Source organism: Pongo abelii, chromosome 9, assembly GCF_028885655.2.
Source record: "Pongo abelii isolate AG06213 chromosome 9, NHGRI_mPonAbe1-v2.0_pri, whole genome shotgun sequence".
NCBI lineage: Eukaryota > Metazoa > Chordata > Mammalia > Primates > Hominidae > Pongo > Pongo abelii.
The window spans coordinates 39,816,792-39,843,761 of record NC_071994.2 but is presented as its reverse complement, the minus strand read 5'-3'; the positions used below and the strand labels follow the sequence as shown (position 1 = coordinate 39,843,761).

Genomic DNA, 26,970 nt, shown 5'->3' with positions numbered 1-26,970 from the left:
GCCACAGCCCCCAGCCACTGAGTTAGGACTTTTAATGAAAGTCCTCAGTGTCACAAAGTCTGGAAGTAGAAAGTCAGTATCTACAGATCACACTGACACTGTCTTTAAAGGATGGGCTATCACACGCCCATTTGCTCTGAAGAGAAACCCTGTGTTCCCATGTTAGGACAGCACCTTTCTACTTGACCAGCCGTCTCAGGAAGGCAGCAACAAGTCACAGAGACCCAGGCAAAAATGTAAGATTTCCCTTGAGCTCCCTCCTCCAGATAAACTGTACCTCTCCTCCATAAGGCTTTCTTGTTAGAGGGAAGTAGCACCATCTACAAGAAGATATCTTTATCAAATCAGATGTACTACTGTTTCTCTACCAGGGTCTTCATGGATTTTTGCATGAAAAATCTACCAGATGAGTAGCCTTTTTCCATTAGCACAGTGGCTCACCTGTGAAGTCTATGGGCTTTGAACCTGATATACATTCAAAGAACCAAAGAAACAGGGTTAGAATTTTAATTCACTGTTATAACACATAGACAACGGCTTAGTCACTCCCACAAGAAATGACAACAAATTGCGTTCTCATTCGGCGTCACTCAAAAAAGTCATGCTGAAGCGTTTCCTTGGTGCAACCCTGAAGATAATGCAAGCTGCCTCTTCTTGTACATGGGAAATGCTAAGTCCAAAGTGGTTAAGTGACTTGCCCAAGCTCTACAATGCCCTCCTGAACTCGGATGTCTTCATTTCTTGTGCCAGACTCTTAAAAAAAAGAAAAAGAAAGGAAAGAAACAAACCGTTTTTGAAAATCTATTCATAAAAATATGCCTAAAAAAGAAGCCTGAGGGCCTGGCGCAGTGGCTCATACCTGTAATCCCAGCATTTTGGGAGGCCAAGGCAGTCAGATCACTTGAGCCCAGGAGTTCAAGATCAGCCTGGGCAACATGGTGAGACCCTGTCTCTAAAAAAAAAAAAAAAAAAATACAAAAATTAGCCAGACATGGTGGCGCTCACCTGTAGTCCCAGCTACTTCGGAGACTGAGGTACGAGGATGCCCTCAGCCTGGGAGGTTGAGGCTGCAATGAGCCATGATTGCGCCACTGCACTTCAGCCTGGGTGACACAGTGAGATCCTGTCTCAAAAATAAAAAGACTGGGGAGTTGATAGTAACATAAAAAGCTAGATGACATGACCATGGACTCAAAATGAACTTGGAGAATGGAAGGCCAACAAGAAAATTTTTCCTTGTAGAAAAAATTAACATGTTTAAAAACTAATCAAATGAGATAAGTAGCAGAAATAGCAGAGAAGGGATGAAAACTGAGATTATGATAAACTGCTAAATATCAGTTAATAAACCCATAATGTGTAATATTTAAAACATGACACTTGGCTGGGCGTGGTGGCTCACACCTGTAATCCCAGCACTTTGGGAGGCTGAGGCAGGCGGATCACCTGAGCTCAGGAGTTCGAGAGCAGCCTGGCCAACATGGTGAAAACCCGTCTCTACTAAAAATACAAAAATTAGCCGGGTGTGGTAGCGGGTGCCTGTAATCCCAGCTACTCAGGAGGCTGAGGCTGGAGAATCACTTGAACCCAGGAGGCGGAGGTTGCAGTGAACTGAGATCGTGCCACTGCACGCTAGTCTGGGCAACAAGAATGAAACTCCATCTCAAAAAAACAAAACAAAACAAAAAAACATGCCAGAAAGATATCTGATATGTATTAAATTCATTTAATGTTCCCTTCTTATTAACTTTGATTAAATTAAGTAAGAATTTTGCGTACACTTCAATTTGCGTGAGAGAAGGAGATCCTGAAGGGCAACTAAAGAGCAATTATCACATTTAAAATATGCAAAATCTGGATTAATTTAGTACCTAAAACGGAAGGCTGAAGAGCACATGAACAGTTTCCACGAACTGAAATCTGAAGGTCCACAGTTAACATATCTGCTTTCTCTCCCCTACTACAGAAAAGAGTTGATAGGCAAGCCTAAGAGTTCCTGTTAAGTTACTCAAGAGAGAGTGTTCTCTCATTTTCTGGAGAATTATTCTGCAAAAATGCAGCTCTCTGAGATGGTTTGCACACAGGAGAAGGCTGGCAATCTAGAATGGAGTGGCAACCATGAGTTTCCTCCCTCCTGAAAATATCTGGTCTGCCAAGCCCTTCATATATGACCCTTATGGTTTCTTCAAGGGCTTCTAGGCATACAGCTGATCCCTTAGGGAAATGGGAGAAACCAGGAAGTTAGCCATAGCCCACTCCTTACTCCCTAGAGTTTCAGAGAAGAGATCGCCAGTTTGCAAACACACTTCCCATTCAGCAACTTCAAAACCAGACACTTGAAGAGAGTGCGAATTATAAAATTCATCTCCCCTCGCATGAAAACAGCTCTAATAAAGCTCTTTAGGGGAGTTTCGATGTCACCACTTGTACTAAATGACTCTGCTGTTTGCACTAAGAGCTACATAAGGAACCTCAAAGCCTGAGGGGAGTGGAGAAGTGTGACCTGAAGCAATCCCAGGCACATTCCTTAGCTATGCCTAGTACAGCTCCAAGGTAAGGAGCTATCTCCCTGCCAAATTTATGTCACTCTTCTTAGGAAGAAAAATTTCCCCAAATAGAACTTTAAAAATATAAGGGGAAAGAGAGAATCTAACTTGTTATTTTCTCTGGATATCAGGTCTACATTCTGATTCAAATACCAAAAGTACTTTGCTGCCAGGGTACAATGAGAGTTTCACTCTTTCAAGGATCAATTTTGTTTTTAAAACTTTGAAAAAAAAACTCTGCATTCTCTTAGTGTAAATTTAGAAAACACAACCAGCTAAAGGGGTTTACATAGCCTTTTAAAAAGGCTTATCTTGATTCAGAATACTTAATTACAAATTAAATATAAGGAATAAAGAACCACTAAATGTCTTGTAACATATTAAATATGCCTCCTCTGCACATTTTCTCACTAGCACAAACAGCGGGCCAGCCTAGGATCTAAACGTATACCCAATCTTGGCCCAGCTGCCTCCCAAAATATCTATGGTTTACATTTCCTTACAAGGATATGCTTATATTCTTATGAACCAACATGTTGCCACAGGAGGGTGGTTCAATGCCTTACCGATAAGATCTTTCATGACAGAAAGCTAAGAAGTATATATATTTTAAATATTCATTTCTGGGACCTGGACTATTAGAAAGGCATTGCTGAACCTCGGTCAGTTGCATCTAAAATAAGAGATGCATAATGCCAAATCTTGTGGTTGGGGGAAGACCAGGCTTGTGAGCTTTTTTGACAATTAAAATACGTAATGGTATAAAAGACATATTTTAGAGATTAAAACCAACCAACCCAATCATTCAGAGTTTTAATTGCCTGCACACGACACAGAATATTTTAGTATGTTTAAAAATCTTGCTAAAAATAGCTCAGCCATACACAAAGTTTGATAACAAATATTTGTCTATGTGTGAGTAAACTCAGAGTATACTACTACACAATTACATTTGCAATTTAAAAGAGGTGTTTGAATACTAACTTGTTAGTCTTTGGAAAGTTGAGAAGTTATCAACTGTACATGAGCTAAAAAATCACGATCTGTCTCATGCTAAGACTGATTTCTAAACTCAATTTTTAACTCACACAATTTTAGACAACAGAGTTGACACCTAGCATACAGTGTGACCATCAGGTGCTGAAAGGCACAAAAGAAATGTCAAGAGAGGCAGACAAATTAGCCATTGTGTAAGAGTACTGATTTGCTAAATGTCCTAGATTTTTTCTTCACTGACAGGATTTACAATTACAGCATTTTATCATCTTCAATCAAGCTTTTAAAAAACCACACTTCACCGAACAAAGTTGGGGGAAAAAAGAAAAAAGTCATCCATATTCTTTTCTATATAGGAAAACAAGCTTTAACATTGCCAACAACTTGAAAGCCGCACGGGACGGTTAAATAGCAAGCTGGGTAACATATTTCTCACTCCAAAACCTGGAGATCAAGTTTAAAAAATTAAAAGAGCAAAGCTGTCTTATAAAGAATACTCTAAGTTACATTACTTTTATTTTTCAGAGTTAAATGCACATTTGGCAGGGTTTTAACTTTTAACCCAAGTATACCAACAAATACTGTACTTCTATAGATATTTATCCTTTTTTAATAGAGAAAAGGTGGGAGACAGTCTTAAAAATATTTCCATAAATTACTAAATGATTCTTACAACTTTACTTAATATTCTACTCAGATTCACAGAAATTCAAAGCAAAGAGAGGCATTAGCCATCATCTAGTCAAATGTCCATTATTTATTGATTAGAAGAATGAGAATAAAAGGCACAATCAAGGAGACCAGAAACCAAAATCCAAACTTGCAGGCTGCCAGTACTTTCCATTATTATAAAGATGACTAAAATAAGAAGCTGAGAGATAGACTTGACAGAGACAGAGGCCAAGAATATGCCTAAACTTGCCTGGATCCACCTACTAATACAGAACTTTGATCTTTCAAAGAGATTAAGTTGTCAAATGTTACCTTACAATCCTAATGTTAAGAGCCAAGGGCCTGGACATTAAACACTTATGATACCATAACTGGCACAGCATTTAGTTTGACTGGAAATTATAAAACATTATTGGTTACCGCAAGTGTTAAGGAACCCTAAGTGAGGGAATTACTGGTTCATGTCTTTTTTTTTTTTTTTCTTGAGAGGAGTCTCGCTCTGTTGCCCAGGCTGGAGTGCAGTGGCACAATCTCGGGTCACTGCAACCTCTACCTCTGGGGTTCAAGAGATTCTCCTGCCTCGGCCTCCCAAGTAGCTGGGACTACAGGTGTGCACCACCACACCCGGCTAATTTTTTTTAATTAGAGACGGGGTTTCACCATGTTGGCCAGGCTGGTCTTGAATTCCTGACTTCAAGGGATCTACACACTTTGGCCTCCCAAAGTGTTGGGATTACAGGCGTGAGCCACCATACCTGGCCTGAAGTCTTAAGAATTGCTCAGATCATATCCAGTATACTTTTGCCTGTAAGGCATGAGTTCCCCATGCAATGGAAATATTCTAGGTGAACTGGACAACTGGAGGAGTCTCCTGGGTGGGTGAGAGATTCTACAGTTTAGACACCTATACTTCATTTAACACAATAGAGAAGACCCAAAGAATGTATAAAAATCAAATTAAGGCCAGGCACGATGGCTTATACCTGTAATCCCAGCACTTTGGGAGGCCGAGGCGGGTGGACCACGAGGTCAGGAATTCAAGACCAGCCTGGCCAAGATGGTGAAATCCCAACTCTACTAAAGATACAAAAAAATTAGCCAGGCATGGTGGTGGGTGCCTGTAATCCCAGCTACTCGGGAAGGTGAGACAGAGAATTGCTTGAACCTAGGAGGTGGAGGTTGCAGTGAGCCGAGGTCATGCCACTGCACTCCAGCCTGGGCAACAGAGCAAGAGTGTGTCTCAAAAAAAAAAAAAAAAATTAAATAGAGAACAACAACAAAAACACTTTTGGCAGTAAGAGTTGTTGACTTGTTTTACAGATGTGGAAAATAAGGTCATGAAGGGTTAAGAATATGACTCATTCAAGGTCATTCCTGTGAATTATTGACAGATCTGGAACCCAGCACTCCCTATGCCTGGCAGAATATTTTTTCCTCGCTTATATTTAAAGAGAACCCATGGTTCACTAGTTTGGAAAATAAAGGACCTATACTTAAAGATATTCATATATCGTTCTTGTTTTGAACAAAGTTCACTTGTATATAAAACTAATGCATCTCTAGAAAGACACACAACACAAACTAAGCCAACGATTTCTGTAATTCAGAAATCAAAAGATAACAAAACTCTACCATCAATAAATACAAACATGTAGCCACTGATTACTGAGCTGACATGCCAGGAAATACACAGTAGATATCAGAGAATATGTAAAAAAATACTTTCAAACGGTATTAGTAAAAGAAGAAAGGTGCTTGGAGTAGTGGAAAAAAAAAAAAATACACCTTAGGAAAGAATCTGAGATGATCTTTCCAAAAGGAGATTCTTTAAAAACACTTTAAAGTCCTTCAGGTAACTCAATTCTAAATAAAAAGCTCGACAACCTGCTCATGTACAGGACACATACACTGTGAAAGTTTGAGAGATTATGACTAATTATATGGAAGTGAGGATGTTAAGTAACTTTTTGTATGGCATCCAAATTACTGAAACAGAGTGATTTTATTTTCCAAGTGTTAAGCCATACCCACAGGAAACAACCAGGGCTATTCTACCCTAGCAAAGTGCCTTAGCTAGTCATGCATTCTGCAACAAGTCTCCATGGCAAATTTCCTAACACACACTTCTAAACACAAAGAACTCCTCCAAGTAATAAATAGGTTGGTGTGAGTTCAACTAAAAGGATATTCTGCTACTCCTGGGATATTTTTATGAGAGGATCATAACCTTATTGTCACCTTGCCATCCTAAAATGGTGTAAAAAATATAAAATCATAGAACTTCTGGAAGTAAGCAGCAGCCTTAGAGGTGATCAAGTGAATCCAATTGCTTCACTTTTCAGATGAGGGAATTGTCACGAGAAAAAAAAAAAAAGTGAATGACTTGCCCAAGGCCATTCAATTACTCAGTGGCATAGTAAAGCTATGATCAAGGACTCAGGTCCACCACTTTCTTCACGAAGTCACAGAAATAGCCTTGCTAATCTTAAAACTCTGTGCCAAACATAACCTAGGACGTGCAAATTTGTGCTCAAGGTCTACGTTTCTCAAACACCATAGCAATAACACACAAACCAGAGGACTCACATACACATTCCCCTCCCCATGACTTCATCTCTTCTCCCAATCTTGGAATGTAGGTGATTGAGTTATTACCACAAATACAGTAATAACCTTGAATCCTTCTGATTAAACTTGGGAATTTTAATATTAGTAAGATTACCGCCTTGAACACTCCTCAGGGTGAATTGTGACAGGCCAGTGCATTGTGACACAAGATTGAACATTGTTGTTCAAAAACATAAATAGTCGCTACAGGTGTAGCAAATGGTGTGAATACAGGAATCCCATTCATAGTACTGAGGATCACATCTGACGCTGTCCCCAGACTCCGGTAAAGCAGCTTTCACCAGGAAACAGACACTGTTAGACTGAACAAGTTTCAACCAGCCTCAAGGAGAAGAAGCAGGTATTCTCTCTCTGGGACCTTCTCAAATCTGGACAAAAGGCTAAGTGCTGAGAATGAATCTGAAAATCCCCTGTGGGAATGGTGTCTGAATTCCATGCCATGGTTCTGCTCCTCGGTGTGGCCTTGCATCCTTATTTATTCACTCCAGCATTTTTAAGTGCCTCCTATGTACCAGGCTCTGGGGGTCCCAAGTTGAGTAAAATAAAATCACTGCTCTGTCAGTCCCAGGATCTCTAAAGTGGAATGCACCCCCCACCCCCAGGACAAGCCATTGAGCAATGAGAAGAAAATGAAGAACTCTGATTAGTAATTATAGTCTCATCTTTTTAACTTCTACTTTCATGATTGTAATTTTCTGTATAACTACAGAGGTTTTTGGTTCACATGCTCCAGCAATTAAGAATAGGTGAACAAACGCTTAGAGACCACAGAACTAGTCTCCTGATGTGTAACTGTATCTCAGTAAAGCTGAGATGGAAGAGCAGACTGGAAGTACTTGGAAAAAGACCCTAGGTGATCGCAACATGATTGACTGGAGTGTGCAAACCTGCAGCACTGGCCTTGCTTCGTATACTGCTTTTGAGAATCACTGAATGAGCTAGTTTCCCCATGAGTAAAATGCAAATATGCTGCCCTTGAAAATCCTTTTAGAGAGGGTGGTTATATATATTTTTGAGGGTGAAATGAGTACTAGGGAGAAATAAGGAGTCACCAGAATGTACGATCACTCTACCTATAGGTCACAAATCTAAGAAAATAAAACACATTTGCACACCACCAAAGCTCAGAAAGTGCTAAGATAATGCTAGTTTAGGCACTCTAATTTAGACTGGTACCAATTATTTTTCTGTTTCCTAAGCCATGAACACTAACTTATTCTAAGGCCCAAAGTTGAAGATACAGCATTTCACTGCCTTCAGTGAGTTCTACCAGAAGATGCTTTGGAGAGAGGAGTATGCTCTCATAAAAATGTGATTATTTCTCTGTGGTTTTAGATACTAATGTAAAACAGCCTGTTTCCTTAATAGGGCAAGTCTACTCACTAAAATGTGAGGAATCTGCTAAACAAGGTCTTTACAACTAGTCAAAATAGTAAAATTGTGCTTTTCTATTCTATGCAAAGCCTTGCAAGAGGTTCAGGTAAAGGGACCTTTCTTTCTGCCTTTCTTTCTGCACGAATTCCCTAAACGTTTCTAGAGAACTTGGGGAAAAATTAGTCCCATTTCCTCTCCACAGGTCTTCTTTCCTTGATTCAATCAATTCCTGCTCAAACTTTCCCACTTAATGTAACTTTATGAACAAAATGCTCTTCACTGCAAAGTTAACTTTTTTTTTTTTAATGACAAGTTAAACTTCACTAAACTGAAAAAAAAAAAAAAGACCTCAAATACATAACTAAAACTAACCTGAGACAGGAAAAATAACAAATGGGGAGGGGAAGGCTGAAGGTAGAAGAAAGAAACAGGTTCCAAGACAACAGGCCTCGATGCTCACTAAAAGTCCATCCTGAGAGGGCAAGCGGAACACCTTTACCACCACCCACCTGGAAATACAGCAATGCTCCTGCCTGCATAAAGAAGATTTCTTCACAGGGTCCTTTAAAACTGTCTATTTCTAAGAGGTCCCTTCCACTACAGGTAAAAGGAAATTCCCTCTACCCTAGGGCCCCTCAGGATCCCTTCCTCTCTCACACGTTTCTTCGACTGCTCCTGATTTAAGCATCAGCTGGCCACGCAACACAAGAAGCAATAAGAACACACAAACTCTGCCCTCAGTCACCCTGTTCCTCCTCTATCCGTGGCCTTTGCCACCACCTCCACAACCTAGTTCAGATTCCTCTTCTTTTCTCAGGGGAACGTCTAAAGCTCTCAAGTCCTTGTTTTAGCAGGGAGATTTTGGAAGTCTGAAACATTTGAGTGTGTCTCTCGGTCTCAGGCATCTCAAAAGAAAAGATCTGCTGGCTGCGTGAAGGTGCATTAGAAACCTGCTGCTACCTTGCAGCCTGGGCTGGGCATATGCTCTGGAACTTGCTTCTCTTCCAACATCCTGCACCTCAGGTCAGCATTCCTTCTTTAAAAGGCCTTGCTGGGTAAGAGCATGTCCACCAAGAGAACCCTGTAATTCTCCCTTGTTTTCTCGGAGTCCCCTGCGTGCTGCAGAAGCCTGGGCGTTAGTGGGGTAGTCCCGAGTGGAACTGGGCCGAGGTAGGTGCCGGGACGCACTACCTGGATGGGGCCAAATTGGAAGGAGATTGGCCCTGACTGAGGTACAGGTGTTTCTTCTCCCCACATGCTGGAACCCAGGAGGCTCCAGGTGCTTCCCCACGAGACGTGCCTCGGTATGCAGACTGAGGCCAAGTTCTCGGCGCCTTCGGCCCCGCCAGTGGCGGAACTCCTGCCCGCTGAGCGAGGGCCCTAATGAGAAGGGAAGGTAGCGTGGACAGGCTGCCAGGGGCAAGCGTTTTTAGATTCCTTCCTCCTTCTTGGCCCCAGATGCACTTGTGAGTTGGGGGTGTGCGCGGTGGGGTGAGAGGGTGCTTGTGCCCAAAAAGTCTGGGAACGAAAGCTACTGCTGGCTCGAACCCGGACTGGTAAAGTGCGGAAAACCCGTGGCGCAGGAGTGGGTGCCAGGCAGCCCGCACGCAGGTGACCGGCGGACCCCCTCCCCAGGCCCGGGCGGCGGCGGGGCGGGGTGGGGTGGGACTGACCCCTGGCTCCGCCCCGCGGCGCCCCCCGCTGGGCCCCCTCCCCCGCGTCCCGGCCGCCCGCACTCACAGCGCTTGGGTGAAGGCGCTGAGCCCCTCGGGCACGGCCGTCAGCCCCTTCCCGGAGCAGTCCACCCGACGGTCGCCGTCGCAGCTGCAGGGCGCCGCGCAGAGAGGCGGCGCCGCGCCGCTGGGCCCGGCCGAGCCGAGCAGCCCCAGGGCGAGGAAGCAGAGCAGCCCCAGCGGGCCCGGCATTGCTGCGGCCGCCTCCCGCGCCGGCCTCTCCCGCGGCGCTGCTCGCTCCGCTGCCCTCCGATGCCCCCCGCCGCCCCCGGGCAGCCGGCCTGCGGGCTGGAGCGGGGGTCTCTTCCTCGGCGGTCCGCGCGGGCTCGGCCCCTTCAGCAGTCCGCCGCAGCGGCGCAGGGACGCGGCGCTCCGGAGTTTCGCCCTTCCCGCTGCTCCATGGACGCGCAGAGGCAGCCCCGCTCCTCCGGCGGCTCAGGCCAGCCGGGCCGGCCCGGCGCAGCGGCGGGGGCCGCGCTCTGGCATCGCACCGGTCTCCCTGTCCCCGGCCTCTCAATGCAGCGGCTCTTCAAGGTTGCAGAGAGCAGCCTTCAGCCATGCCGGCCACTCGCCCCAGCCCCCGCCGTGGCTCTCACACAAACACCCAGACTCTGGCTCGCTCTCTCCCAGCCGCGGCTCAATCTCTTCCCGTCCTTTTCCCTTCTAGGGTTGCACGCTCTGGTTCCCAAGCCCCCGGCCGCTGGCTTATGCAAATCACTTAGGTACATGCAAAACTATCCCTTCTCCCGGAGCGCCATTGGCCCGGGGAGGTCGCGAGCTCATTACTATGCAGAGAGGAGAGCCGCCATTGGCCAAGGGTAGGACCAGAGGGGCGTGTTTCTCGGGCGTGAGTGACAAGGTGGTGGTGGTTGTGGTGGTGGCGGTAGTGGTGGTGGTGGTTCAAGGCAAAATCTTGACTTGGCTGGATTTGTCTTGCAGGTTGTGGATTGAAGGTAGAAGGATAGGAGGACAAGGGGTCTAGTTTTTCCCTCCCCCACCCGTCTTTTTGTTCCCTCCGCAGAAATTGGATCTCCTAAATTGGATGACCTGGAAAGTAGAACTTCCCTCCAGCGTTCAGTTAAGTTTCAAATGACTCTCCGCTGTTCCAAAGGGCGAGGACGTCTGGAGCTCTGCAAACGGAAAAAAGATTTTGAAGAGGAGGAAAAAAGTTTCCCTCGATGTGACACACATCTTTGGGTTTTAGCTATACACTAAGTTAAAAGTGTACCCTCTCCAGTGCCTCACTTCACCTGGGATCTTTACACCTATCTTGATACACATTTGGTAGCTAAGTCTTAGCAATTCATTCTCCCCAGTCCTCTCTCTGTATTTGGTGATTTTGGTGACTGCAAATCAGACTCCTTTCTCACTCACTCTAAAATCCTGAAACTAGGAATTTTGTAAAAGGTCAGAGAAAGTGATGTTTCTGAACACTGGACAATTTCCAAAACATCTGAGTGGGAGGTGACTACGGCTCAGAAGCCAGCAGCAACGTTGGTGTTAGGTAATTATCAGCATTCCCTCCTCTTCTGGATTTTGAGTCCCTGTAGCCTAATAGACCCCACGGAATCGTTACCTGTACCAACTACTGCTTTAGGGGTTCTTCCTTTCTTGCTCTCTGCTATGGCGTTGAGTTGTTTTACTCTATAATGGAGACATTTTTAATGTATACATTAAAACAAGCAGGATTCGGCCGGGCGCGGTGGCTCACGCCTGTAATTCCAACACTTTGGGAGGCCGCGGCGGGCGGATCACCTGAGGTTGGGAGTTCTAGACCACCCTGACCAGCATGGAGAAACCCCGTCTCTACTAAAAATACAAAATTAGCCGGGTGTGGTGGCAGATGCCTGTAATCCCAGCTACTCGGGAGGCTGAGGCAGGCGAATTGCTTGAGCCCGGGAGGCGGAGGTTGCGGTGAGCTGGAGATCGCGCCATTGTACTCCAGCCTGGGCAACAAGAGCAAAACTCTGTATCAAAAAAAAAAAAAAAAGCAGGATTTAAAAATAATTATCGTATAAAATTAACTAGCCATGGTATGTAAATAAAACTTAGGACAATGGAAACAGGTTGATGCAGACCTATAAGTTTAAAATGAAAAAATTCTATTATCTTTGTATTTGGGAGTTTATCTAAAAGATAATGTCAGGTTGGGCACATAAGTCACATACAGTAAATCTGTCTAGAAGCTAGAGAGTTAATAAATACACATATGCCTTCATTTCAAGTTTTAGGAATGACATATCTCCTCTCACTGCAGGGCTGGAAGACAACTTAAAGACCCCCAGAAAACTCTGGTTTTATAGATAAGAAATCTGAGGCTCGAGAGAGAGTGTGTTCTGCCCAACATCATCACGGAACAGCTCCTGGGCTCCTGGCTCCTAATCTGGTACTCTTAGAGCCTTCCCTAAATTGGCTTCCATCGTCTAAATCATTTCCATTATTTTCTAGCAACTTTCATGAACAAATGAAGTAAGGAAGAAATTGTAAAGTTAGTTTCTGTAATCGTTTCTTTAAGATCTCTTTTTTCTTTTTTTTTTTTTTTTTGAGATGGAGTCTAACTCACTGTGTCCAGTGGCGCGATCTTGGCTCACTGCAACCTCTACCTCCCGGGTTCAAGTGATTCTCCTGCCTCAGCCTCCCCAGTGGCTGGTATTACAGGTGCCCACTACCATGTTTAGCTACTTTTTTTTTTTTTTTAGTAGAGATGGGGTTTCTCATGTTGGCCAGGCTGGCCTCGAACTCCTCACCTCAAGTGATCCACCTGCCTTGGCCTCCCAAAGTGCTGGGATTACAGTCATGAGCCACGGAGTCTAGCTTATATGCAAATCTTGATTAAAAATGCAGAATGATTTAGTAGGCCTAAGTGGGGCCCAGAAACCAGCATTTTGTTGCACAGCAAGTGAAAGTGACACAGGTGATTCATGAACCACCCTTGAAGAACTTTATTCTTTGTCTTCAAATAATAAAATCTTATGGCTGAAAACTTAGGTGAAAGGAGAGATTTAGATTTTGAAAAAAGGGGAGATGCAGATTTTACTAAAAAATAAATTCCTATTGTCTATTAGATGACAAATGTAAGAAAGGAAGATTCAAATTTGCAGCTTAGCCAAGAAGATAAAAGATCAGGAACAAAAGACTTGGGTAGGGAACAGAAAAGATAAGATATATTAAAGTGTTTATATTTCTTATTTGGTACATTTTGTGTGCTTTGCATTAGAGATAAATTGGTCAATTAGTCTCCATCTCTTGGATAAGATGTCCCAAGAGAGTATAAAGACAAAAAACAAAAAACCAATGATTTAAGGTAATATCTCAGATAACTAGAGAAAAATGATCAGCTCTTAAATAAATCATAAGGACTGGAAAGATACTGAGATAAACCAAATAAAAATTGACGGCAAGCAAAAAATAATAGGGTCTCTGTCTACAGACCGGTTCCTCTTAAAGTGTTCATTGATTGTGTATAAGTAAATTTGCGGCATCCACAGGCTAGATAAATAATAGAACTGGGCTGCAACCCCTCTGCATATGTGGCATGGAGCTTATGGGCCATGAAGAAAGTACCCTATCATAGGGATGCTTGCCTTGGTGTCTCTGTGTAGAGCACACAGGACTTGTTCACTGATGGATAAGCTGGACTTCGGTTCTAACACCCCTTTACCCAAGAACTCTTGTAAACATAGAACCTGAACAAGTATATGCAGAAGCCCTACCCGTTGGGTGAACGGTTCAAGGTGCCCTGTTACAACAACAACAGCTCAGAGACAGTGGGGGCTCTGAGTGCTGCAATGATTGACTGGATAAAAGTCCTCAAACATATAGAATTTCACTTTTTATGAACTATTTCGACTTAGAAAAAGAGTTAATAGCAATCAGCTTAAGAAATGTTACAAATGTAGTTGAAGTTCCCTTTGTACCACTCCGCAATCATATTCCTTTTCTTCCTCTCCCTGAGAAGTAAGCACTTTCCTAAACTTTGTAGTTAATTCCCATGCATATTTTCATGCTTTTCATATGCATGTATCCCTAAACAATAAACAGCATTGTTTTTCATATATAAATCAACATCATTGCGTACTGTTCTGCAACCTGCTTTTTCACTCAACTTGTGAGCGTAATTGATGTTCATGAACTGTGTGGCTTGTAACTTCATTTTCATTACTATATAATATTCCACTTAATGAATATGCCCAGTGTGTTAGGGTTCTCCAGAGAACAGAACCAATAGGATATATATAGAAATATAGAAAGAGATTTATTGTGAGGCATTGACTTATACAATTATGGAGAATAAGTGACAATCTTCCATCTACATGCCGAAGGCCCAGGAAAGCTAGTGGATTTGTTTTAGTCCAAACTCGAAGGCCTGAGTTTTGGTCCAAGTTTGAAGGCCTGAGAACCAGGAGCAGTGAAGTCTGAGGGGAAGAGAAGACAGATGTCCCAGCTCAAGCAGAAAGCAAATTTATCTTTTCACTCTTCCACCGTTTTTTGTTTGTTTTTTTAAATGGTGTTTTGTTTTGTTTTGTTTTGTTTTTGAGATGGAGTCTCTCTCTGTGGCCCAGGATGGAGTATAGTGGTGTGATCTCAGCTCACTGCAGCCTCCACCTCCTGGGTTCAAGCAATTCTCCTGCCTCAGCCTCTCAAGTAGCTGGGACTACAGGCATGCACCACCACACCCAGCTAATTTTTGTATTTTTAGTAGACAAGGGGTTTCACCATGTTGGCCAGGCTGGTCTTGAACTCCTGGCCTCAAGTGATCCACCCACCTCAGCCTCCCAAAATGCTGGGATTACAGATGTGACCCACTGCACCCGGCCTTCCATTGTCTTTTTGTTCTATTCAGGCCCTCAATGGGATGCACAAGGGCATCTTCTTACTCAGTCTACTGAATCTCTTCCAGAAATACCCTCACAGACACACCCAAGATGTAATGTTTTACCAGCTATCTGGCCATCCTTTGCCCAGTCAAGTTAACACATAAAATTCATCATTATACTCAGTATTTATTTATCTATCCTCTTGGTTAATATTATTTTTATTTTTTCTAATAACAATTCAACTATGAATATTTTTGTAATATTTGCTTGTTCATACATGTAAGAATTTCTCTAAAATGTGTATATTTTCTTTAAATACTCATGTGTATCTGTGTGTATTGTGTGTGTCTGGAAGTGGAATTGCTGCTGGGCATGGTGGCTTATGCATGTAATCCCAATACTTTGAAAGGCCAAGGTGGGAGGATCATTTGAGCCCAGGAGTTTGAGACCAGCCTGGGCAACATAGCAAGACTCCATCTCTACAAAAATTTTTAAAAATTGGCCAAGCTTGGTGGTCCACACTTGTAGTCCCACCTACTTAGGAGGCTGAGGTGGGAGGACAGCTTGAGCTCAGGAGGTCAAAGTTGCACCACTGCACTCTAGCTTGGGAGTGCATGATTGGACCATTGCCCTCCAGCCTGCGACAAGAGCAAGACCCTGTCTTTAAAAAAAAAAAAAAAAAAAAAGCAGAATTATTAGGTTGTAGATTATGTGCATTTACCATTATTAGATGTTGTTGCTAAATTGTTCTCAAAAGTGACTGCAGTTAGTTGTGCTTCCCGCAGAAGGGAAAAACAACCCCTGTTACTCAACATCTTACCAATACCTGATATTGTAAGGCTTAAATGTTTACGAATCTAATGCATAGGAAATGAAATCTGTGTGGTTTAAATTTGAGTTTCCCTGATTCCAACTGCATATTTTCATGTATTTATTGGACATTCTTGTGTGCTGTTCTATGCATTGCCCATTCATTTCCTTTGTCTGTTTGTTTTCCATTGGGTTGTTTATATTTGCTTTTATTGTTTTATAGTGGGGATCAGCAAAGGTTTTCTGTTAAGGGCCCAATAGTAAATATTTTGGACTTTGTGGGCCATATGGTCTCTGTCACAACTATTCAACTCTGCCATGCAGCACAAAAGCAACCATAATACAAAATAGATGTCATTGTATTCCAATAAGATTTTTTTGACAAAAACAGGTGTTGGACTAGTTCTGGCCCATAGGCCATAGTTTGCTAACCCTGTTTTATAGGATGTTAATCCCTTATTAAAATATACTCATTATTTCTGTTTGTTTTTGTTTGCTTGCTTATTTTTAAAGGACAGGCTGTTCCTGTGTCACCCAGTTGCATGCAATGATCTTAGCTCATTGCAGCCTCAAACACCTGAGCTCAAGGTATCCATCCTCCTCAGCCTCCAGAGTAGCTATGACTGTAGGTTCACACCACCATGCCAGCTAATTATTATTATTATTTTTTTGTAGAGACCCAGTATTGCTATGTTGCCCAGACTGGTCTCAAATTCCTGGCTTCAAGGGAGCCTCCCATCTCAGCCTCCCAAAGTGCTAGGGTTATAGGTGTGAGCCATCGTGCCCAGCCTACTGATTGTTTTGGAAACAATTTACATGATTATGTAAAATTCAGAGAGACATACCTCAAAGGGTAACCATCTTTTCCTGCAAGTTAAGATCACGCACTTTCTTTTCTTTCTTTTTTTTTTTTTTGAGTCGGAGTTTCGCTCTTGTTGCCCCGGCTGGAGTGCAATGGCGTGATCTCGGCTCACCACAACCTCCTCCTCCTGGGTTCAAGCGATTCTCCTGCCTCAGCCTCCCAAGTAGCTGGGATTACAGGCATGCACCACCACCCCAGCTAATTTTGTATTTTTAGTAGAGATGGGGTTTCTCCGTGTTGGTCAGGCTGGTCTCGAACTCCCGACCTCAGGTGATCCGCCCACCTCGGCCTCCCAAAGTGCTGGGATTACAGGCATGAGCCACCGCGCCCGGCCAAGATCAAGCACTTTCAAAATTCCAGTCTCCATGGTGACCTCATGCTGAAGATTATATTGCAGAATGAGCCAAGCAGAGTGAGAGCTTAAAAATGCGCTGCTTTCTAGAATGAAGGACACAGAGGGAGTCCTGGGCACTTAGAGTTTACCTTACTCTTTGTGTAAAAGGCACCCTAAATATTTTTGACCCAAATAATAACATAACCTGTGAGAAATAGTTATCGAGCTTAAATAAAAGCATAGGTGCCAAAAAGCTACCTGAAGTGAGAAGCTGGCTATACATTAAAAATATACATGTATCGGCCGGGCGCCGTGGCTCATGCCTGTAATCCCAGCACTTTGGGAGGCTGAGATGGGCGGATCACGAGGTCAGGAGTCCAAAACCAGACCAGCCTGACCAACATGGCGAAACCCTGTCTCTACTAAAAATACAAAAATTGGCCCGGTGTGGCAACACGCGCCTGTAGTCCAAGCTACTCAGGAGGCTGAGGCAAAAGAATCAGTTGAACCCGGGAGGCGGAGGTTGCAGTGAGTGGAGATCGCACCACTGCACTCCAGCCTGGATGACAGAGCGAAACTCCATCTCAAAAAAAAAAAAAAAAAAAAAAAAAATATATATATATATATATACCTACGCTGGGCTCAATAGCTCATGTCTGTAATCCCAACCTTGGGAGGCCCAGGCTGTCTGATCACTTGAGGTCAGGAATTCGAGTCCAGCCTGGCTAACGTGGTGAAACCCCATCTCTACTAAAAATACAAAATTGGTGGGTACCTGTAATCCCAGCTACTGGGGAGGCTGAGGCAGGAGAATGGCTTGAACCCAGGAGGCAAAGGTTGCAGTGAGCCAAGATCATGCCACTGCACTCCAGCCTGGGCAATAGAGTAAGACTCTGTCTAAAAAAAAAAAGAAACTATGTGTGTGTGTGTATTTATATACATATAAATTTATATACATATACATATAAATACACACATAAAGATTTGTATACATAAATGCGTAAATATACATACATACATAAATATTTCAAGACATGATAGGGTTAGGGAATAAAGAAAAGAATATCAAGTCTAATCCCTACTGATCAGATATCTTATATGCACCTACTCTAGTGAATGAATCTTCAAGGTAGTGCGTAGTTTCTAGGCTTTGATGCCTCCATATTTGCATGGGGAGATTTGGGATGGAAGAGCTTTCACATTAAGCCCTAGAGGCTTGCGGTCATTCTATCATGGTCTGAAATAAGGTACTTTTACACACCTTATCAACATCCCTAGTGTGGTCCTATTGGACACAGGAAACAGCATCTAATTTTTTAGGGCTAATTGAAAACAATGATTTATTTTGAACAAAAAATAACAATGTAAAATTGTCGACAAATTTTAAACATCCTTTTAAGCTACACATGTGACCAAATTTGGGCTCTGGGCCCTCTTTACTGTACCTAGAGCTCGAGCAAAGGTGAAGGATGGCTGGGAGCAGCACATGCCACTTGTGTAGAACTGATGGGACCTTTGAGATGTGAGGGCTGGTAGTGAGGCTTCTGGCAGGACTGGCTGAAGGCCATTCTTGAAGACAGCTCTTTTTCAAAACATCACCCAAAAGTATCTTACTCTTTTGAGCTGGTTGGATATTACGGGGTTAGATAGCCTTTCAATACTTCTGAAGACCCATATTGACCCAAAATTTGAAAACATTTGGATAAATATCAGAAATATGGAAATGCCTAATCTTTTCATTTTCCTTTTTCTTGTTTGTTGTTTTTCGAGAGAGTTTCGCTTTTGTTGCCCAGGCTTCAGTACCATGGCACAATCTTGGCTCACTGCAACCTCCGCCTCCTGGGTTCAAGTGATTTTCCTGCCTCAGCCGCCCAAGTAGCTGAGATTCCAGGCATGTGCCACCGTGCCTGGCTAATTTTGTATTTTTAGTAGAGACATGGTTTCTTCCTGTTGGTTAGGCTGGTCTCGAACTCCCGACCTCAGGTGATCCGCCCACCTCGGCCTGCCAAAGTGCTGGGATTACAGGCGTGAGCCACTGTGCCCGGCCGTGCCTAATCTTTTCTAAATCTGATTTTCTTTTCCTGATCTTTCCCTTTCAATTCTAACACAAGAGGAAAATGAGACTCAAGGGAGCAACTTCTGAATTACAGAACCACGTGTGGGTTCGTTCCAAAGTCTGAGTGCATAAACTACTGCTGAGAAATAGAAGGAGGCAAAAATTAAATGATTGTTAAAGAAACCAGATGTTATAAGAGATAGAAAAGTAAAGGTAGAAAAATCAGAATAGAAAAGCAGGAAGATTACCACCTGGTCAAGCTGATAATTTGTTAAGACCAAAATACCAACACGAAGTTCAGCCATGGAATTGGGTAGTTTTCACTTCGTCAGAATCCCAAATAAAACTTTGAACATTTTAGAATGATCTTAGCATGACACAATTATTTCAAGAAACTACATGCAAAATCTGCACATGCCATGATGATGCATAATCAGAAAACCAGCACTTAGGGTGGAGTAGGGGGCTGTGGTGGTGATGGTGGTGCTGAAATGTTCTGAAAAGCTCTTCTTTGTCTACATGAAATATTTTGAAAGAAATCTGGAAAGGAAAGAGGAAATTAAATGTAGACCCAAGGAGAAATATTGGGTAGGATGTGGAGGGAAGACTCCATATTCTGTAAATTGTCTTTTTCCTAACTAGACACCAAATACTGTCTGAAAAAAAAAAAAAAGAAAAAAAGACACTCTTAAATACCAGTTTGATAATTCCCAAGCTGTTGAGTTATTTTTGTCTAGTGACAGCTACCATGGCTATCTTCAAATAAGAAAAGCGGCAGTCAGAATGAAAAGGTAAACAATCCGAAAGTTTTTGAAAATGTCTTTTAATTTTCAAAATAAAACACCCTGAAGCAGTGCTTTTAAAAACACAGGCAAACTGCCAGCCATTTGTAATTTCCAAGATTACTTTGGAAAGGGGCAAAGCAAAGAAAACTTCAAGGCTGGATTAGTGGTGCTGGATGTCAGGATGATGCTGAAGATGGTATTTTCTAGGACTAGAAGATACCTAGAAGATGGTATTTTCTAGGACTGGTTGACAAAATCTGGTAATAACTGCTAATACCTCTCTCTCTCTCTCTCTCTCGTTCTCCCTCTGCCTCGGGCTAATGTTAAAACATACTTCATGATCTGTAGAACGTAAGAGAAAATTTAGAAAATGTTTGCTATGAAAGAGAAAATGAAGGATGTTGAGATAATAGGGAAAAACATTATAGTAATTCTGCCAATTTGCCCCTTTTATTCTAAAATAACACAAACTTGTCAAGCTTTTCAACATTTTTTGATTTTTTTTTTTTTTTTGAGGTGGAATCTCACTCTGTTGCCCAGGCTGGAGTGCAGTGACACGATCTCGGCTCGCTGCAGCCTCCACCTCCTGGGTTCAAGCAATTCTCCTGTCTCAGCCTCCCAAGTAGCTGGGATTACAGGCCTGCACTACCAGGCCTGGCTAATTTTGTATTTTTGGTAGAGACGGGGTTTCACCATGTTGGCCAGGCTGGTCTCTAACTCCTAACCTCAGGTGATCCACCCCGCCTCGGCCTCCCAAAGTGCTGGAATTACAGGCATGAGCCACTGCACCCAGCTGGATTTTTTTTTTCAAGGACTATTTACCACATACCTACTTTTCAGAATGTACTCTGCTAGGTACTGAAGAGTTTTGACTGATGCAGGGCTGTCTGCATGTAAATCACCCTGGGAAGGTTTGTAATAGAGAAGTTCCAAGATTCCATCTCCATTGATTCTATTATAGAAGGTTTCTGTGGGTCCCTGAATTCCCAGTGTTTAAAAAGTTCCTGATTCTGACATACGCCTCCACCAACAACCAAGATGTATGACTTTTTGCTACAGGATAAGGCAAGTGTGGGTCCTCTGAGAAGCAGACATCAATATGGGATTACTCATGCAAGAGATTTATTAGGGGAAGTGATTGTGAGGGGAAAATGGGGAGGGAGCTAAGGGCGTCTGAGAAACCATCAGATTGAGATGTGGGTCTGGCTCCAGGTGAGGAGGTGAAGGAAGGAAAAGAGTCTTAGATTTCAGTGCAGTTCTATAAAATTTCAGCAAAGCCAGAAAATTTATCTGCCAGAGTCTCACGTCTCCCAGGAACAGGACTGCCTTAGTATCTCAGCCATGCTCACTCATTGGCTGGGACCAGCCCATAGGAAGTGTGGCCTTGGCATAAACAGGGTGAAGGATTCTACCTTAGGACTGTTAGTCAATTAGTGTCCCCACAGTGAGAGGTCTGACAGGTGCCTTTCACTGCAGCGCCAGGATATAAGGTACGACATGGAGCTCTCCTACAAGCAGTTTACAATTCAACTTTCAGAATGTAGAAACACAGGATTAGAAAAGACATTAACGCTAGTTTAATTACCTTCCTAAGGCTTAAGAAGGCTGAACAGCATCCCTGCTATTCTTGGATATCTTAGAGTTGGCATATTCATACCTCCATGGGGAGTAGTCCATCTTTGGGCAGTTCTGGCTGTTAGAAAGTTATATTATGTTGTGACAAACTGTTTCTTCTTGATGCTTTAAAAATTAGAAATAAGGCTGGGTGTGGTGGCTTACGCCTGTAATCCCAGCACTTTGAGAAGCTGAGGCTGGAGGATTGCTTGAGCTCAGGAGTTCAAGACCACCCTGGGCAACAGCGAGACCTCATCTCTACTTAAAAAAACAAACAAACAGACAAAACACATAGCTCTCTGGGCTCAGACTTAGTTTGCAGCGACATGGCCAAATGCACCAAGAAAGTCGGAATCATCAGTAAATATGGGACCCGCTATGGGGCCTCCCTCTGGAAAATGGTGAAGAAAAATTGAAATCACCCAGCACACCAAGTACATTTGCTCTTTCTGTGGCAAAACCAAGATGAAGAGATGAGCTATGGGGATCTGGCACTGTGGTTCCTGCATGAAGACAGTGGCTGGCAGTGCCTGGACCTACAATACCACTTCCGCTGTCACGGTAAAGTCGCCATCAGAAGACTGAAGGAATTCAAAGACCAGTAGATGCTCTTCTACTCTTTGAGACATCATTGGCCTATAATAAATGGGTTAATGTATGTAACAAAATTGCCTTGGCTTGTTAACTTTATTGGACATTCTGATGTTTGCATTATGTTAATACTGTCATTTTGGAGAAGCATGCTGAGATGGATTATTTTAATTCAGTTTCTTTTTTAGTAGTCAAATGATAAAATATGGCATAAGGATACAAGTCTTCCAAGTTAGGTATATCTATTAGCTTTTTATAAGTCTGTTCCTACCAGTTTGATTTTGAGATACATTGGAGCAAACTGCAAACTTTAGTGTTTGCTTGTTAGTTTGTTTTTTGAGACGGAGTCTTGCTCTGTTGCCTAGGCTGGAGTGCAGTGGCGCGATCTCTGCTCACTGCAACCTCTGCCTCCCGGGTTCAGGCAATTCCCTGCCTCAGCCTCCCGAGTAGTTGGGATTACAGGTGCCCGCCACCATGCCTGGCTAATTTTTGTATTTTTAGTAGCGACAGGGTTTCACCATGTTGGCCAGGCTGCTCTTGAACTCCTGACCTCGTGATCGACCCACCTTGGCCTCCCAAAGTGCAGGGATTACAGATGTGAGCCACTGCACCTGGCAGTTTAGTTTTAAAATTACAGTTAATATTTAAAAAAAATGTTTTTAGGCTGGGCGCGGTGACTCAGGCCTGTAATCCCAGCACTTTGGGCAGTCGAGGCAGGTGGATTACTTGAGGCCAGGAGTTTGAGACCAGCCTGGCCAACATAGTGAAACCCTGTCACTACTAAAAATACAAAAAATAGCTGGGTGTGGTGGTGCATGCCTGTAATCTCAGCTATTTGGGAAGCTCAGGCACCAGAATCACTTGAACCCAGGAGGGAGAGGTTACAGTGAGCTGAGATCATGCCACTGCACTCCAGCCTGGGTGACTGAGACTCTTGTCTCCAAAAAAAGTTTCTAAAGGTATAGAATATACTAAATAATATACGTATACTGCCTCTTCTATTACACTTCTGGTGTTTTCTTTGACCTACACTGTATCAGCATTTTCAGGAAACAATATGAAACAATTATAATTTCCCATTAAATGTCTCTCTCTCTATATATATGTATACATATGCATATATATATATATATATATATATATATATATAAAATGATAATTAGCCGGGTGTGGTGGCACCTATAGTCCCAGCTACTCAGGAGGCTGAGGTGGGAGGTCACGTGAGCCCAGGAGGTTGAGATTGCAGTGAGCCATGATCACACCATTGCACTCCAGCCTGGGCGACAAAAAAAGACACTGTTTCAAAAAAAAAAAAAAAAAGATCCTCAGAAATAGAAGAAAATTTAGGGATATGTGCTAAATCCTCTCATTTAATAGTGTGAAATCAGACCCACAGAGGATAACCAAATTACCCAAGGCCACAAAGTACCTAGTTATAGACAGAACTGGAGCTAATATCTAGGTCAACTGCTCTTTCTACTCTGTACTCGGTTTAATTTTTATTTTAAATTTTCATGGAAAAGAACATTTTTGACAAGTTTATTGTCACACACAACAAGTTAATCGCAATGATTCAGATGGTCTCCAGTTTATTTAAAAGAAGTTGCCACATCCCCTATGAAATTACTTTTCTCAAACATCCTGTGAAGGGTGAAGACACATAAGAGAAGCAAAGCCAAAGATAATTTCCAGTCATCTAAAGTTGTTTATATTTAGTAGAAGGACCAAAAAAGCAGTATTAAATACACCACCCCACCACCTTCCCAAACCTTTATACTAAATGGTAGATGACTATTCATGTAGTTTGGTATTTTACATGTTTGTTTTATTTAGGGTTTATTTGGGAGTTGTTTCTCCACATTTACAAAGCTTTGAATTTTATAAAATACATTTCAATTTTAATTTTGAATTAAAAATAAAAGATGGAGTACATTTTAAATCTTAGGTCTGAACTTCAGTTAGCAAGAACTGCTAGAAAATTCTAAAATAGAAACAATAGCACTTTGGCGCCACCTTGTGGGAAAATGTGAAAAGGTAGGCGAAAAGGGTTACGCGTATAGCATAATAAATTTGTGAGGAGTTATATGTATTTACAGAAGGCAATGGGGGGAAAAGTGTGTGTGTGTGTGTGTGTGTGCGTGTGTGTGTGAGATTAAGTCCTTCCCTCCTTAGCTTTAAAAGAAAAATATCATATTATAAATTCCAATACTGCCAATATTTGCAACAAAGGTTTGTTTGCAGCCATTCTATTTTATAATTATTGATAGGTTCATGTGTTTGCCTGGATGCAGGGATACCATCCTTTCTAGGTTTTATCACGAGTGATCACTCCTACCTGCTTCCACCCTTGGTAAAATTCACTCCATGGGAGTGGGGTGGCATCTGACTGGTAATCTGGGAGGCAACAGGCCCTTATCCTAGCCACACCTAGAGAAGGGGCAAGTTCTGCCCCTGCGGGATGGAATCATCAGAGTTCAGTCCCGACCATGCCCATTCCATGCCTGAAAATTGACCAGACTGAGCCCCCCAGCCACAGGCTTCTCTGAGAAGCTTCTCTGGCCAGTTTTCAGAATGCCCATTTTCTTCTCAGGCCTAAGGTACATGCCCCTGCCCAGCCTTGAGCAGAGTGTCAGCTCTGTGAGAGCAAGAGCTTTGTTTTGTTCTCCACAGAATTCCCAGCCCCTAACCGTGGCTGGCAAATAGTGGACATCCGACAAATATTTGTGGTCAGTATAAATTAATACATAATAAAGCTCATATTCTGGCCCTCATCTGCCACTCATTTATTTCCTACTGTACCTAGAACCCAAGTGGGGAAGGGAGATACTCTTTATTGGTCCCTGTCAAAAACCCCGATTTCCCAGATAGTCCAAGAGTGGCTTCTTCAGTTCACACCATTCAGGTCTCTTTAAATGTCATCTCAGATATCCTTTCCTGTCCTATCAAAAATAACACCACAATCTTCTTTCAAATTGTTTCTTCTGTGAACAAATATTGTTTACTATGTGGTAGGTGCTGTTCTCAGCTCTAAATATATAACAGAAAACTAAACAGGGTCCTGCCTGCCCTCAACAAGTTTATAATCTTGAGGAAGGAGTAGCCAAAATTGACAAATAAATACATAGCAACAGAGGGCAAAGGAGGTTCCAGGTAGAGAGAACCGCAAGTGTGAAGGCCTGTCCTGTTGGAGACACTTGGAGACAGAGAGGGAAAAAGTGTATGAGTGAAGGCTGGGGAGGGAAGCAGAAGCTGGACTATGCAGGGCTTGGTGGGTCACGGAGAGGGGCTTGGTTTTCTATTCTAACTGGGCTGGGCAGCCAATGGATGTGTTAAGGATAACTGGTAGAAAGGGCTCACCAGCACACAGCAGGTGCTTTCAAGATAATATGAGTGCTGGTTGGGTGCAGTGGCTCACGCCTGTAATCCCAGCACTTTGGGAGGCCAAGGCAGGCGGATCACCTGAGGTCAGGAGTTCAAGTCTAACCTGGCCAACATGGCGAAACCCTGTGTCTACTAAAAATACAAAAATTAGTCGGGCGTGATGGTGCCTGTAATCCCAACTACTTGGGAGGCTGAGGCAGGGAGAATCACTTGAACCTGGGAGGCAGAGGTTGCACTGAGCTGAGATCGCGCCATTGCACCCCAGCCTGGGCAACAGAGGGCCAGAATATGAGCTCAAAACTTTATCTCAAAAAAAAGGTAATGTGAGTGCTTAGTGATGACAAGCATGATGGGAAGTGTAGTTGGTGCTGTATGGAGGTTTTGACAAAAGCCACAATAAGCTGCTTAGACATGTTGAGCCCATGTCCCTGAGTCCACTCCAGACATACCCCAGTGTGAGGAGAAGGGACTGTGCGATTTAGCTTGCACCTTGACAAGTGACTGAATGTCCCTGAGTCTTATTTTTTTTATTGCTCTCTAGCCCGCATAGCCTGCTGGACTTTATAATACTTGTCACTACCTAAATTACGTTATTTGTTCTCTTGTTCTTCTGCTTCTCCCACTAGAATATGTGTTCCTTATCAGGATTTTATCTTGTAGACTGCTATATCTTAAGTACACTGTCCAGTACATAATAGATGCTCAATAGATACATGTTGAGTGAATGAATAAATGAATTAATTTTATGGTATGTACCCAGTAAAACAAGACTCAAAATCATGCTCATTTTATTGAAATGTATAAAACCATAGCTGATCACTTTCTTCTTCCACTTTTTCCCATTGTCATTTCTTCAGTTAGTTCCTTCCACCATCATTAACAGTTAATAGAATGCTATTTCATTATTTTTTAATGAAAAATTTATGTAGAAATGAGGTCTATGTTGCCCAGGCTGGTCTCCAAATCCTGGCCTCAAGCAATCCTCCCACCTCGGCCTCTGAAACTGTTGGGATCACAGGCGTGAGCCACTACACCCAACCTATTTTTTTTTTAATATTTTTTCCCCCTATGGAAATAATTCACTTAAATTGCTGCCATTTTCTGTAGCATTCATCTCTTAAAAATTTTTAATAGCTACAACATATGTATTATTTATAATTTTTTGATACAAAGTAACAATAGGTAGAAAACAATAGGTGGTATTTTCAATGTGCTAATGCTATTTAATGAAATAATACCTATATACTGGGGAAGAGATGACAACTTAAAAATATCCAATTGAATATTGACATAATATACAAGTTAGATTCATACTCTGCTTTTTTTTGGTTGTTGTTCTTACAGGGCTCTAGATTAAAAAAAAAAAAAACCACAACAAATCCAACAAGAAACCTAAAAAAATAAAATAAAATGAATGAGAGACAAAATCTTGCTAAAAGTGCAGTGTGGTATTGGGGGAAAATTATGGGTTTTGAAAATAAACTTGGGATTAGAATCTGGTCCATGGGTCAGTATGAGTGTGTAATTACGAATAAACTATTTGGTGTTCCTGATTCTGTGAAACAGAATAACACACATCTTATTGGGGGGTTATAAGGATTAGATGCAGTGCTTAGTAGATGCCTTATGAAAGGCAGCCATGCATGATTATCAATATTTCTGATATTTTAGAAAATACCCCCTTTGTGCATAAACTAGCTTATATGTCATTACATGATACAAAATAGTTCACATCAAACCAATTGCATGTTAATGTTATTGAACTTTTAGA

General features: G+C 42.5%; 1 protein-coding gene and 1 pseudogene across 4 annotated transcripts in view; one reads left to right on the top strand and one right to left on the bottom strand.

The window, feature by feature from the left end:
• The window catches only part of LGR4 (leucine rich repeat containing G protein-coupled receptor 4), a 106,894-nt gene extending 96,617 nt beyond the window's left edge, over window positions 1-10,277 (bottom strand). For 2 of the 4 annotated variants that reach the window (XM_002821938.5, XM_063728501.1), the window contains exon 1: window positions 9,957-10,200. In XM_002821938.5, coding sequence (XP_002821984.4) covers window positions 9,957-10,141 — 185 coding nt within the window. In that variant the 5' untranslated portion in view covers window positions 10,142-10,200. Of the gene's footprint in view, window positions 1-9,176; window positions 9,841-9,956 lie in introns of those variants that run through there. The other 2 variants (XM_063728502.1, XM_054524564.2) reach the window with 2 other exon arrangements.
• An 11,090-nt stretch (window positions 10,278-21,367) lies between these two features.
• On the top strand, window positions 21,368-21,832 carry LOC112135492 (large ribosomal subunit protein eL43-like; annotated as a pseudogene).
• Window positions 21,833-26,970: the final 5,138 nt, after the last annotated feature.